General features: G+C 31.6%; 1 protein-coding gene and 2 long non-coding RNA genes across 4 annotated transcripts; 1 reads left to right on the top strand and 2 right to left on the bottom strand.

Moving 5' to 3' along the window:
* Positions 1-3201: 3201 nt before the first annotated feature.
* On the bottom strand, positions 3202-3764 carry LOC146921201 (uncharacterized). The gene is made up of 3 exons (XR_015010761.1): positions 3695-3764; positions 3516-3587; positions 3202-3361 (listed from the first exon to the last, which is right to left on the bottom strand). It is a non-coding gene; the product is annotated as an uncharacterized LOC146921201 (long non-coding RNA).
* A 14-nt stretch (positions 3765-3778) lies between these two features.
* Positions 3779-4233, bottom strand: LOC146921200 (uncharacterized). Its single transcript, XR_015010762.1, has 3 exons — positions 4167-4233; positions 3960-4080; positions 3779-3874 (listed from the first exon to the last, which is right to left on the bottom strand). It is a non-coding gene; the product is annotated as an uncharacterized LOC146921200 (long non-coding RNA).
* A 5657-nt stretch (positions 4234-9890) lies between these two features.
* LOC146921199 (uncharacterized) lies at positions 9891-14045 on the top strand. 2 transcript variants are annotated; one of them, XM_085714606.1, is made up of 9 exons: positions 9891-10074; positions 10181-10242; positions 10353-10409; positions 10506-10580; positions 10692-10748; positions 11459-11518; positions 12752-12891; positions 13601-13660; positions 13854-14045. In XM_085714606.1, the coding sequence occupies exons 1-8, from the start codon at positions 9957-9959 to the stop codon at positions 13602-13604; spliced, it is 573 nt and encodes a 190-aa protein (XP_085570732.1). In that variant the 5' UTR covers positions 9891-9956; the 3' UTR covers positions 13605-13660; positions 13854-14045. The 2 variants fall into 2 exon arrangements, with proteins under 2 accessions (XP_085570732.1, XP_085570733.1); XM_085714607.1 differs by having other exon boundaries at positions 12752-12928.
* The last annotated feature ends 1420 nt before the right edge of the window (positions 14046-15465 follow it).

The raw sequence follows: 15465 nt of genomic DNA, 5'->3' as shown, positions 1-15465 counted from the left end.
ATATATTATAATAGAAAATGCAACCAAAGGAGTACAAAGAGAAATATAAGTACTCAAACCAAATCAGGAATAAATAAAAAGCAAATAGCAATTATACAAAACCTAAACAAGAAAATAGGAAGCCCTAAGGGGACAGACATATAGTACGATATCCATGCTCACAAGTTGGATAAATATGATATTTTTGTCCGTCTCATATCCGGGCATCCATTAAAAATAGGTAATTTGCGCATATGAAAATGGCGGTGGTTGGGGAAGATGTTTACTAGGGAAAAACGGTTGTGTGGTCAGTGGCGGAGGTAGGGGGGGCCAATAGGGGCCATGGTCCCCCCTCATTTTCAATAATTTTTTTTATACACTACAATTATAGTATTTTAAAATGTTTCATCAAGGATAATTAGGCTATGGTCCCCCTAATTAATCTAATTAAAAGGTATATTTTTTCTATCAAAAAAATGTTACCACGTTACTAGATTAATTGGCAACTAATTTTTATACTTCATATTATTTTAAATTATCTCTTATTTCGTAAAATATATCGACGTAACCATTTTGACAACACATTTTAAATAAAATTAACTACAATGATATATCTCATTTATTTTTTGTGTTAACCCTCCAGTTCTCATGGTAAATGGGTCATGGTAATCTAGTGTCCGATCAGGAGGTAAGTAACTAGACAAGATTTGTTCCACTCAAGAATCAAAACTCAGGTACTCCTAAACAATTTATCATTTGGTGGTACTCGTTAACCACTTGAGCTTATTTGTTTAGTCCTTGTTAAATTTTAAATATAAGTTTAATCCTCCATAATATTGCACTTTATAAGAATAGTCAAACAAATTATTTTTAGTCCTCAAAACAGTGCATATAAATGCAAATAAAGACTTAAATTGAACAAATTTTTTTAGGGACTAAACTTGAAAATGAATAATTTTGTAGGGACTAACAACATTTTTAACCCTAGAACATATACACTACTATTTTATTTTTTATTTTTTTGTATGTTAGATATATTAACTAATTAATGTCTCTCATACTAAATATAGTTATAAATTTCTTTAGCAAGAGACAAAATATTAGTTTAGGGTTTCTTATATACCTTTTATATTTAAACAATTATTCTTTTAATCAAATTATGTTTCTTGTTGTATTCGGTCCCCTGACTTTAAATTCCTGGCTCCGCCCCTGTGTGTGGTTGTCTATCATGGATGCCCCCACCTTTGAGTACATCATGGAGTGTATTCAAATGAATTAGGTGTTACCTCCTATCTCAGATTCAATCACGATAGCAAAATTATGCTTATCTTGCAACGATCATCTTCACTACTTGAAAATTTTCCACGGTAAAATCTAGAACATTATCTTTACTATTGTCACCCTTATCTCCTCCATTTAAACATTCGCATCCATTTGAATTAGAAAAAGAGGAACGCTATATCCCACGAAAACCACAAACTACAGTTTCTATTTATTTTATATCAAAAAAATAAAATCGAGGAGTTTGACCCAAAACATGTGTGGGTGGTGTGTAATTCTTAGTATTCGTTTATTAGTTGTCGTAGTAACAAGCATTAACCTTAGAAAAATAGGTTTTTTCTAAATTGCCTTTGAAAATTGGTGGGCAATTTACCCAAATCTTAATCTTAATCTTAATCTTAACTAGACCAATGACCCGTGCTACCGCACGGGTCCAACCACATAAAAGTTGATCGGAACAATAAAAATAATGTAACCATACATTGGCGATAGAAGTTTTATATCATACATAACAAAATGAAATGGTAGCATACATAACAAAAAGGTTTGAAACTCAATCGTATAAATTACTGGAATTGAAAAAAAGCAAAACAGCAAAAAAATTAAAATATATATTATATAGCGCCAATAGGTTAGTTTATAATGGCTAGATGTATAAATATGACCTCAATATATAAACAGAAACTCACTTACGCGTACATCGCCGAATATCGCACCCTTTGAATCGAAAATCTGCACAAAGTTACAGGGAGAAGACAACTCTTTATAGAAAAATTTTAGAGTAAATTACACTCCCCTCCCCTCAAAGATGATTGGATTACACTCCCCTCCCCCCTTATGTTAAAAGATACGCTCACCTCCCTTGAAAAGTAAAATTTATACTCTCATCCCTTATAAGATGCTTGAATTACAACCCCCTCCCTTAATAATTAAACGTGCACTACACTTTAATCTATTTTAATATAAATAAATATTTTTATGATATACATTAATTTTGAATCACACTTTAAGAAAAATTAATTCATTTCTTTATAATTTAAATGTCAATGATAATTAAATTTAAATATTTTGCTATTGATTTTATAATTTGTGGTATAAAATTAACTTTTAAATAACCATGTTTTATTGTGTTTAGTAATTTTTCACATATTTTAATTTTATTTTGGGTTGTTCATATTTTATAACATAGTTTAAAACTACATGTTAATGAAATTATGAATAAAAAATAGCGAAAAAATATGTATTCAAATTTTTATTATATTAAAATAGAATCGCAATACTATTTTTTCGAATTGTGTTAGATTATTATTTTTTTTGCTAGATTATTAGAAATAAAAAAAATATTGAGGGAGTAAAGTGTGGATTTTAACATAAGAGGGGAGGGGAATGTAATTCAAGCTTCTCTCAGGGGAGGGGAGTGAAAAAATTTCTAATATGTTTTGAATAAGAGGGGAGGGGAGTGTGTATTTTAACATAAGAGGGGAGGGGAGTGTAATTCAAGCATCTTTAAGGGGAGGTGAGTGTAATTTACTCAAGTTTTTAATGTAAATGACAATTGTAAATCAATTGGTATTAATTCCTATTAATTGCAACAATTAATAGCCTTAACCGCGTATTGCTTTGTAAATACTCACAACGTTAATTCATGGACATTCTCGCTTGCACCGCGCATTGATTTATAGGAAGTTTTAATGTAAATGGCCCTTGTAAATCAAACGGTAGTAATTCCTATTAATTGCAGCAATTAAAAGCATTAACCGCGTATTGCTTTGTAAAGTCATAAGAAATAATTCATGGAAATTTTCACTTGTACCGCGTATGGCTTTATAGAAAGTTTTTAATGTAAATGATCACTGTAAATCAATTGGTAGTAATTCCTATTAATTGCAGCAATTAAAAGTTTTAACCGCGTATTGCTTTCTACAGTCATAAGAAAACGGTTAGGAGGATTCTATAAATTTCTTGTGACATTATATGAAAAAAACTATACATTTAAAACGTAGTAGACAGTTATATGTTCGTGGGAAGGAAATACTACAGAAATCATCTTTGAAACCTGCAGCATGTTGACAAAGGTATCTGTAGTAATGCTACACCCCACCTGAGAGAGGATATATGCAAAACGATTAATTTTCATATAGTTGTGATTGCGCAAAAGTGACTGAAATGTTTAAAAATATTAGACTTGATATAATTCGGCCATCAGGATGCTAAAAAAGGCATAAGATCAATTAGTCTGCTTATAAATTTCTCACCAAATTATTGGCATCACTACCCAGCGCAGTCAACTCTAATTCCTTATCAACACCATCATCATCAGTTGAATCCTGTTAAAAAGACAGTTTCTTCCGTGTCAAAATTTTAATATATAACGGCATGCGCAAGAATCCATACCTATATGATAGTACAAAAAAATATAAACAAAAAAATAAACCTTGAGATTGTATTTCTTGATGAATTCATTGATGACTTCAACATCATCAGTAGCCCTTTTGACACCATAGTTTCTCCACTTCCCATTGATATTACCATCACTAACCTCCACCTTAAAGAGCATTTTTTTGTCCACAAAAAAGTTGAAATCAATAGGATAACCAATTGACTTGTTCTCAGGCTGCACCAAGCAAATTGGAGTTTGTAGTGATTAGTGTTGACTTGAATCTGCATATAAAATATAAAACTAAGAATAAGAAAGCAACCTTGTTAATTTCTGCAATCAAGTCTTGGACATTCCTTCCTATGAACTGGGTGACAATACGATCAAAGAGAACAAATGTTGTCGAGCCAGAATCATCCATGACAATGACATGCAGCTTGAACCTACAATGGATTGATTAATGATATCAGTTATAATCCAATTTAATTATTTGCATTGATATGTTTCATATAAAAAGCGGCATATTTACCTCGGAACAACGCTTTTGCATTCCTTGCATCATTTGCAAGATAGTTTTCCATCAACCACGGTAACCAGCAATGAATAGATCAATGGCAGCGATCATATAATTGATTAGGAGGGAAAAAAGGGGGTGATTAGGGCACTAATTGGCATTAACTACGATTTTATTCGCTAAATGAATACATACGGTATGATTCCCTAAATAGAAAAGTTTACTAATCGTTGAGAGTTATGGTGATTTGATTGGCATTAACTACGATTTTAATGGACATTATGACGCATCTGTATGAGATAGGAAATGAGTAGTTACGATTTTATTTGCATTATTTGCATTGATTAATGAATACATCAATGGCAGCGATCATATAATTGATTAGGAGGGAAAAAAGGGGGTGATTAGGGCATAAACTACGATTTTATTTGCTAAATGAATATATACGATATGATTCCCTAAATAGAAAAGTTTACTAATCGTTGGGAGTTATGGTGATTTGATTAGCATTAACTACGATTTTAATGGACATTATGACACATTTGTATGAGAAAGGAAATGAGTAGTTACGATTTTACTCACTAAATGAATACATACGATATGATTACCTAAATAGAAAAGTTTACTAATCGTTGGGAGTTATGGTGATTTGATTGGCATTAACTATTATTTTAATGGACATTATGACGCATCTGTATGAGATAGGAAATGAGTAGTTTAAAACATATCATTTGAATCAACGGCTGAGATTAGATTAGCAAGGAATTCACATAAACGGCTAAGATCATTTAATTGCTTAGGAGGGAAAAAGAGGGGGCGATTAGGGCAAATATGATAGCTTGGCAACTCTAGCTTTTATAATAAAGGATAGGGTGAATTAGGGCAAACATGGTAGCCAAGCAAGTCTAGCTTTTATTTTTCGTGACCAATTGATATAAGTTCATTTTAATGGATGTTTATGATTTTTTTGATTAACAATTAGTGTAGGGGATTGTTGAATGAATTGATTAGCATTTAATACGTCTTTAATTCCATTAACGAAGTTATATGAGGAAACATTTTTAGAGTTTGAATCAATGGGTGTGATCAAATGTGAAAAATAGAGTTTGAACGGTGAGATTAGAGTAGCAATCAATACTTGTTTAGGAGGGAAAAATGCTAGGCATTAGGGCAAAATATGGTGAATTAGGGCAAACATGTAGCCAAACAACTCTAGCTTTTATAATAAAGGATATATATAAATGTTAAACAGTTCTGAAAGGTTTGCCCTAATTCTGATCCCGCCTTTTTTGGTGGGTCTGAGTAATTTTTATGAAAAAAAGAGTTTGCAAGGAATCGAAACAGGTACCATATGCTTACACTTTACAACTATAGCCACTATGCCACTTCTCTTTTTGTTGAAATATTGTTGCTTCCAAAAATGAAATACATAACTAAAATATTTTTTTTAAAGCCCCAACCTCCCTAGCGGTTACCTCTCTCATAGCAGATATTTTTTAGTAACTTTATTGATAGTAGTTCTTTTTCATATTTTTTTTGGTGTACGTTAACTAACTGATCCATATGATAATTTTTTCATTAGAAACTTCTCTCTCAATTGTCACTTAGTTTGATTGTTTTTGAGTTTAAATGTAACTCTACGAATAATAGTATAGCCAATTTGATATTTTATATATGAAACTCTACAAAAACCCGTGCATCGCACGGGTTAGAGTCTAGTCAATAAAAAACAACCATGTGTCCTCCATATAAAAATAACATTTATTATTTTATTTTACAATTTTAGCATGTATTTTATTATTTGCATATCCACCCCATTTTAAATTAATGACATTTTACAATTTAAACCATCAAATTAATTAGATTTTCCTTTCATTCCAATTAAGAATGGCTTTACCAAAATCATTAAAAATAAAAAATATCAGCCCATCATTAAAAATAAAAAATATCAGCCCAACGAATCGAACCAGGGCACACACATAAACTTGCTAATATACCTTAACCACTAGACTAGACATGGAATCGATTGGAATGCAAACTATATGTTATTAGTGAACAATATTTTTTTTGTTGCGTCTTATAATCCAAGTTTTGGTAAAATAAAATCAATTTATATGTGTATATTTTTTGAGGGAATATGTGTAAAAAAAATTTAAGCAAAATAAATGTGTGTGTGTATATATATATATATATATATATATGAAACAATAAATATTTCTAAAATTAAACAATATGAATTCATTCATTTCATTTTTTTTATATTTTAAATATTATTATTTTATATAAATTCATACTATTTATCTAAATTCGATGAACTACAACAATGTTTTATTTGTGATCAACCAAATTGTGATTTATTTTAGGTTCAACATTTCTTTTGAATCAGATGAACTATTTAAAAGTATCAATATTTTTTTCTTACAGAATAGAAGGAATAAGTCTAAGAGGTGTTAGTTCAGCGGTAAGAGCATGACTTTGTAACTTCAAGAGACATTATTCAAATCTCATATGAAATATTGTAAAATAACTAATAGTGCCACAATTATTAATAATAAAATTTAACGAATAAATTCTACATAATTTCAATTATTTAATAATAATGCCTTTTTTGTTTTCAAAAATCATTTGACTCGTTGATATTTGAAAATACCTTAATATAGCGAAATAAATATCATTTTATCAAATAAAGAGAGTTAACTATTATGTCTACCTGTAGACATCTATTATCATCCCGGAACAACAATAAAATAATAAGTTCATATTCAACGGTTTGATTGATTATATTTGATACCGTTAGTCGATTGGATCCGTTTTGATCGTCGGAGCAATGTCTTTCCATGTTGACTAGGTTTATAATGGGATAGTTTGTCAAATCGACTTACACCGAAGATTCCAAATTTCGAAATTCCAGTTCATGCTTTGTTCTTATTCCAATAAGGTCATATTCAATTGTCCGATTGAATATATTTGATATTGTTAGTCGGTTGGGTTCGTTTTGATCGTCGGAGAAATGTACTTCCATGTTGACTAGGTTTCTAATATGATAGTTTGTCAATTCGACTTACAACGAAGATTCTGATTTCCATAATTTCAATTTCAGCTTCGTTCTTATTCTAATATGGTCATATTCAACGGTCCAACTGATTATATTTGACACAGTTAGTCGGTTGGGTCCGTTTTGATCGTTGGAGTAATATCCTTCCATGTTGATGACTAGGTTTCTAATTGGATAGTTTGTCAGATCAACGTACACCGAAGATTCTGATTTCCAAAATTTCAGCTCGTGCTTCATTCTTATTTCAATAAAGTCACATTCAACGGTCCGATTGATTATATTTGATACCATTAGTCGGTTGGGTCCGTTTTGATCGTCGGAGCAATGTCCTTCCATGTTGACTAGTTTCTAATGGGATAGTTCGTCAGATCGACTTACACCAAAGTTTTTGATTTCCCAAATTCCAATTCATGTTTCGTTCTTGTTCCAATAAGGTCATATTCAATGGTCCGATTGATTATATTTGATACCATTTATCGGTTGGGTCTGTTTTGATCATCGAAGCAATATCCTTCCACGTTGCAAATAAGTATATGTCACTATAAATACAATCAATAATAAAAGTGTTTTTTTAAAAAAAAAGCTAAATTATAGCCCATCCAAATTGGCATGAGAATCGAACCTGAAACCTTAAGGAATAATAAAAGGAAAATGATCATCGATATACTGAGATAAAATATTTTCAAAGAGGCAATTAGAGAGTAAAATAGAGACTCTTATCATATGTGAGATAAAATGTTTATTCTTGGATCTTTGATTATGGAATCAAGTTGTCAGAACAAATTTTTGTTTATCTTTTCACTAATTCACGTTCTTTCAATCACTGTAATCATAAAATCTAAAAGCACAAAAATTTATTTTATTTTTGAATTATTATAGAATCATTAATATTTGTTTTATTTAGTTTATTTCACACACAATATATATATATATAATCTCTGGTCCATACTATTTGGGTCATTGAGATTCGTCCATTTTTTATGGTCCAAATAGTATGGACTAGAAAATAGTCTCTTTTGAGCAAACTTTTTCTCCTTTCAAAATTACCTTCAACTTCTAATGACCCAAAAAGAGCGGACTGACAGGCCCGATGGTGCCCGTCTTTCCGCTAGTGAAATTAATAAAGATCTAGAACTATTAATCAATTTTTTGCTACTTGTTCCGAAAGTAAAAAGAGTTTCATTTACTCTTGAATAACTTCCTTCAGAAGGGCTCCCGCTTCCCTAGTGAATGTCTTGGTAGAAGATACGATTTCATTGAATTCAAGTTTATTTGTTTTTAAATACGTCTGTATCCCAACGAGAAAATAATCATGAGTTTTGAAAATTTTATCACATTGACTTTCTCATATCGATACATAAAGAATTGCTTCTGCAATATAAGCACATAAATTTTGCGACGAGTGTAGTACAATTATTTAACAATGTTTTGCAAATAAAATAAAAAAATATTTAATAAAAACACTACATTAACGTTTATATTTTAAAAATAGTTATTAGTTTTCAAAATTTTGTCACATTAACTTTCTCATATGAATACATAAAAATAAACATCGTCAGATATAAGCAAATAAAATCCTCAGCGAGTGCAATGCAAATATTTAACATATTTTTTTTACATATAAAAGGCAAAACTATTTAACAGAAACATTACATTTATCTTGACAATTTTCATTTAATACCTTTACATAGTTCATCTGATTTAAAAGAAATGTTGGACCTAAAATAAATTACAATTCGGTTGATCGCAAATAAAACATTGTTGTAGTTCATCGAATCTAGATAAATAGTATGAATTTATATAAAAGAATAATATTTAGTAAAATATAAAAAAATGAATGAATTCATATTGTTTTATTTTACAAATATTTATTATTTCACATATATATATATACATATATTCCCTAAAAAAATATACACACATATAAATTGATTTATTTTTACTAAAGCTTAGATTATAAGATGCTGCAAAAAATATAATACTTCCCACTAATAACATATAGTTTGCATTCCAATTATATAATGAAAGAAGAAGCATTGTTCTAGTCTAGTGGTTAAGTTATATGATAAGAGTTGTGTGTGGCCTAGTTCGATTCGTAGGTGTGATATCGTAGGTGTGATATGTGTGATATTTTTTAATTTTAGTGATTTTTGTAAAGCAATTCTTAATTGGAATGAATGCATGTCTTTGTTCTTTGAATGGTTGAAGAACGACAATGATGATAAAAAAGAGGTTGGAAAGTGATTGGATTGAAAGGAAAATCTAATAAATTTGATGGTTTAAATTGTAAAATGTCATTAATTTAAAATGGGTGAATATGCAAATAATAAAATACATGCTAAAATTGTAAAATAAACTAATAAATGTTATTTTTATAATGGAGGACACATGGCTGTTTTTTATTGGTTTGGGTAAATTGCCCACCAATTTTTAAAGGCAGCCTAGGTCTCACCAGAAAAATAGGGTTCAATACTTTTCACATATATGGACTTTAAATGACAAGTTTTTATTAAAATTTATGTATTTAATAAATTGAAAAATTAAAATATTTGACTTTAAAAAATGTTTTGAGGACATTACTATGAACTTAGGTTAGTTGGTAGAGATATTGCATATTATATGCAGGGGCTGGGGTTCGAACCCTCGTCTCCCTCGTCTCATTCATAAACTCTAGTAGGAAAAGGAGTAAATAAGGTACGAAGCCAAACAAACAGAATCAAGCAGCGGGGGATAGCATTAGCATAGAGATAATGAGATTTCCTTACTATGATCCCCCCATGCCCGACGACCACGAGTTAACTCCCTCTCAAATTCACTTTATCAGAATAACACATCCGATCGCTCTCGCCTTCTGCTTTGGTGTAGGATGTACTTTTCTATCTCTCTCTCTCTCTTTCTTCGTTCATTTTATTATTATTATTATTATTATTATGTTATTTATTGCTCATCTCATCTCATTCCTTTTTTCTTTTAGGTCATGTTACCTCCGTATGGTACAAAGAAGTCAAGTTCGACCATGTCGTTTACGATTTTAAGGTAGTAATAATAATACAACTAACTTTTCCAATCCATTTTCATTCTTTTTCCTCTACTAACTAACTAACTAACTAACTCTGTTTGTTTGTTTGTATATTTGGTCGTCGTAGCGTGCGTTCATGGATATTCTTAATGCTGCACATAATGGCACTACCGATCCTTCTCGGGTAACAAATAATGTCTTTTATGTTTTTCAAGTTATCCCCTTTGTATCATCAATTGATATTGATCTCATGTTAATTAATTTATTAATTAATATTCAGCTGAAGCGACCCAAACTTTCAGAGACCTTAATTACTTTGTCCAAATATTCAGGGACTCGGACTCGAGATCTCAAGGTGTTATTCTATTTCCTACTTTCTTCCTATCATAGATAGACTTCATGATTTCCTAATTAGTTTGTAATTTCAATGAAATTTATACGATACTACTGTTTTCACCTCCTACAGGGTTTTAAAGGCATTGGAGATACCTACATTCGAGAAACCTACACCGGCTTTAAACCGGTAAGCTTATTCTCTCTCTCTTTGCTCTATGTCAGCATTATCGATCGTTACCATGGTAGTACAACACTCTCAAAAGAAAATAATAAAGTGAAGATGATAATTGGAGTAGAAACAATGTAGACTACTAATGTCAGAAAGTAGTGGCTGATAGATTATAATAGAACGATGGCTTGTACTAAATAACATACTGCTAGGGTTTAATTGTTTCTCTTTTCGGAAACCCTTGTTGATTCTCTTAACACGGAAACATAATATCATAACTAGAACTAGACAGAATTCAAATTATTAAACATACATTTTAATCGAAGCAATTCAGCTGTGCACTATCATGCAATAGAATTTTTTAGGATCAGCTTCTATCTATACTCCCCTATCCAGATTTAAAACTTCAATTTGAATCTTTTCCTCTATCGGGATCTGTATAAATTCTAGGGCTCCATATTTTCTAACACAATATCTTTTGTAGACCGACAATGCAATGCATACAAAGAAGGGTATATGACTTGAGCATTTTATTGTCATGAATATATTATGAGTTTGTGTTTATACTGTAACTCTTAAAGTCAGAAAATATACTGATCTGAGTTGTTGGTGACGCTATATGATGTAATGTGTTGGGTTGTGTTTGTTTAATTTACTTATATTTGATTTATGATGTACTGACCTACTCTTTGAATGTCTCTCTGTTTGTATACCTTTGACATGTACAGTTGAGCTTTAATCCGCTGCCGAGGAATGATAGGTTGGACATTCCGTTTTTGAATAACAAGGTTTGAATCAATACCTCTGATTTAATATAGACTTTTGTGTTAATTTTTAAGTAGTCTGTTTGTAGGTTTTGTAAGATTTTGAATAGTCTGTTGCGGTGTTTTTGAAGGTGTAAACCTTTATGATATTGCAATGTGTTATAACTTTTCAAGGCTGCGTTCTAACTTAAAAGAAAGAATTTAAGCATTGAGTTGTGTTATAAATTATATTGTGATACTGGTAACTATGAGCGATAAGTTTTTTTAAACTATATTTTTTTGCCACAATTGAACTTAATTACTATTTCCTAATATAATGGTGCTTTAGGGTTCAGCGTGTCACAATCTGACAATCGTGAGCTATAAGTTATTGTAAACTATCATTTTTTGCCAAAAATTGAACTTAATTACTATTTTCTAGTGAATGTGATGCGATTTTCCTTGACGACTTGGTTCTTTTCTGATAAGTTTTTTATGAAAGGATTGTGATCAGGATTTTAATATCACTTTTCCTTCACATGTTGATTTGTATCATGAGAACATTTCTGTAAGATGTAATATATGAATTGCATCTTATGCTTTTATAGGTTGGTAGTCTTTTTTTGAAGGAATATTTCTGTTGATCTACCTTTTTGATGTAATCATCGAGTTTTTGGAACTTTTTTTTGAGAAATTTGTTGATGATCCTTCTGATTAGTCTCTAAGTGTTGTGTAAGAATCTTGGATATACTTTTGCATATGTCAATAAATATGTTAGTTTTTTTTTTCTTGACAAACAAAATACATTTGTTAACAAAAAGAATTGATGCTGAAAGCAAACTTTCCTAGTAATCCTATGTTCAGCTTATTTCAAAAATAATTACAACTACAATTTTGGATTGAGAATACTGATTGCAACACAACATGCGAGCACTCGACCAACCATAGTTGCGAGTGCTATCTATGGCATTCACCAAAATCAGCGTTACTTTGCTCTGCGAGCTGCACAACATGAACTCCAGGTCAAGCTTTCCTCAGTTACTAGTTTCGTACTACATGTGTACAAATGCATACGCAGTAGAGTATGTGAGCATTGCTTTGTCATGCTTTTATAATGAGTTCGTATTGGAGAATGTATTGATCTTAGCTGTTGTCTGTTGACGCTATATGCTATGTGGTACTGTGTCTGTTTACTCGACTTCTACTTACCATGTTATTGATTTATGATGTACTCATTTCTTTATGTGTCTATGTTTGTATAACTTGTGGCATATACAGCTGAGTTTTAATCAGCTGCCAGGGAATGATACGTTGGACATCCCGTTTTTGAATAACAAGGTATTTCTAGGACGGAAAATGTTGATTCGTATCATGTTGATTCGCATGTTGATTGGTATCGTGGAACATTTCTGTGAGAGGTAACATCATCATGAACTGCATCTTATGCTTTTATAGGTTGGTAGTCTTTTGTTATGTAATCATTGAGTACTAATACTATCACTTTTGAGTTTCTTTTAGGAACTTTTTTTTATGATTTCTTTTCAACAATTCTTAATGATCATTTTGATTAGTCTCAAAGTGCTGAATAAGAATCTTTGAGATGCTTTTGCTTATGTCAACAAATAAGTTAGTTTTATTTTTTTGGACGAACAAAAATCATTTGTTAACAAAAAGAAATGATGCTGAAGGCAAAATTTCCTCTGCTAGTAATCCTATGTTCAGTTTATCACAAACATAATTATAACTACAATTTTGGATTGAGAATACTGATTGCAACACTTGCAAGCACCTGACCAACCATAGTTGCTAGTGCTATCTATGGCATTCACCTAAATCAGCGTTAATTTGCTCTGCGAGGTACATAGCATGTACTCCGGGTCAAGCTTTCCTCGATTATTTAGTTTTGTACTACATGCGTGCAAATGCATACGGAGTATAGTATTTAAGCATTGCTTTGTCGTGCTTTTATAATGAGTTTGTGTTGAAGATGATATTGATCTTAGCTGTTTACATTACGCTATATGGTATTGTGTTTGTTTAATCGACTTCTACTTACCATGTTGTTAATTTATGATAATACTCACCTATTTGTTCGTGTCTATGTTTGTATACTTATGACATGTACAGCTGAGCTTTAATTTATCGCCGGGGAATGATATGTTGGACATCTAATTTGTAGATGATAAGGTATTGCACCAATAGCTCTCGTTTAGTTTGGACTTCTTTGTTGATTTTTCAAGACTAAGTTTTAAGTTAAAACGATGAATTTAAGCAAAATCTACTGGATTAATTCTATCTACTGGATTAATAATGTTGATTGATCTCAAGAAATTATATCTGTATCTGCTTGCAATTGCATTATTTTGATTTGATTATGCAGGACTACTTCAATTAGTTGTTGATGGCATTGGCAAGATCTTTTCGTATACCATGACCACAAGCTCTTTGGATCAGTTGTTAAATCATAACATACATCTAAACAGCAGTTGTGATTAATTTTCTTATGAAACTTGTTATCGTGTGTCTTTGTGTGCCTGTAAATAATATTTTGCTATTAAGGAGTTTATTTTAATTTTTTTTATTTCAAAACAAATGTTTTAAAAATTTAAGATATACTACCTCTTTTTTTGAACAGCCAATATTATTAAGAACCCAAATCAACTCAAAAAAAGTCTGACCGGACAAAAAAAGAAACTCCCGTAAACAAAACACAGTATAGGCCAAAACACCAATAACAACACCTAATATACCGCATCCATAGACAAACCCATCCAACACTATTCATAGAAAAGACATGTAGGATTTTCAACCTATTCATATTCCATTGTCAAGAAACCACCTTAATTTGCTCTACCATTTCGTTTAACTCCACCACTTTATTGTTGAAGACTCTAGCATTTCTCACCTTCCAAATCACCCAAATAGGTGCATGCCAAGTAAGTCACACACCACGTCTAAGCTTTTTTACACTCACCTCATTAGTCCAACAGTTAAAAGGAATGAACAAGTTAGGCGGAGAAATGAATAGCAATTGCAACCAATTCATTACCCTTAATCACACCTTTGCGATAACTTTGCAATGTATGAATAGGTGGATTGATGTTTACTCACGCAATTACGAAAACAACATCGCGTTGAGCAACTACATCCCACATGTTTCTCTTAGCGAGATATAATTTAGTTGGAATATGATCAAGAAACAAAGTCCAGGAAAAGGCGAACACCTTCTAAGGTGTTTTACTTCCAAAGGTAGTGGAACACAACCTCCTCCTCCAAAGTAATTCCCTCCTTTAGTAACCACAACATCTCAAGAACCAAATAACATGATTTTATCAACAAAAAAAATACCCTCTTCCTCCGGCTTCCAATCCCAAGAGTACTCTCCTTTCGCGACCACCACCCCTATAAGTCTCTCTATAAGTTGTTGAACAAGCTCTCACTCCCAACTAGATATCTTTATCATTGGTTAAAGAAAAGAGACTAGGGAAGCAATCACCAAGAGGCTCATTTGACAACAAAGTATCTTTCCAAAAACGAGTTTCCATGCCATTCCTCAACTTCATCTCCATTTTCCTATTAAACCACCCTACTCCTCCCACAACCTCCAAATTCATCAAATCTTTCCAGCATTTAGACGCAAAAGAGTAGTGGCGGTATTGGGGTTTGTGACGTCCGGCTTGGTAAATGGAGGTGAAGACTTCTTACAGAGTGTAATGGTGTTTAGAGAGATATTCTTGCGGCTAGATATGGGACTATTGTTAATTCTCGTCACTTAGGAGAGAGAGGTGGGGACCTGCGATCTGCCTCAGGCTGGTGGAAAGCGATTTTATTGCTTGGGTATTTAATTGGACAAACTACTATTTGGGTGAGATTTTCGAGATTGTTTTTTATTTTATAGCAACTATCAGAGGTGGTTTGGTGTGTTATGGGAGTTGGAGTTGAGGTGGCATAGACTGTTTATTGAGTAGGAGCAGGAGTTGGTGCATGAGTTG

This window comes from Medicago sativa, chromosome 5 (genome assembly GCF_051527215.1).
Source record: "Medicago sativa cultivar Bolivia chromosome 5, Bolivia_mono, whole genome shotgun sequence".
NCBI classification, from domain to species: domain Eukaryota; kingdom Viridiplantae; phylum Streptophyta; class Magnoliopsida; order Fabales; family Fabaceae; genus Medicago; species Medicago sativa.
This window is presented reverse-complemented; position numbering and strand designations above follow the sequence as displayed.

What these genes read in the sequence shown, in the direction of transcription:
- LOC146921199 (XM_085714606.1), top strand. Translation starts at nt 9,957, where the DNA reads ATGAGATTTCCTTACTATGATCCCCCCATGCCCGACGACCACGAGTTA. An exon ending in CTTCTGCTTTGGTGTAGGAT is followed by an intron (nt 10,075 to 10,180) that starts GTACTTTTCTAT and finishes TTTTTCTTTTAG; the next exon opens with GTCATGTTACCTCCGTATGG. An exon ending in GCACTACCGATCCTTCTCGG is followed by an intron (nt 10,410 to 10,505) that starts GTAACAAATAAT and finishes ATTAATATTCAG; the next exon opens with CTGAAGCGACCCAAACTTTC.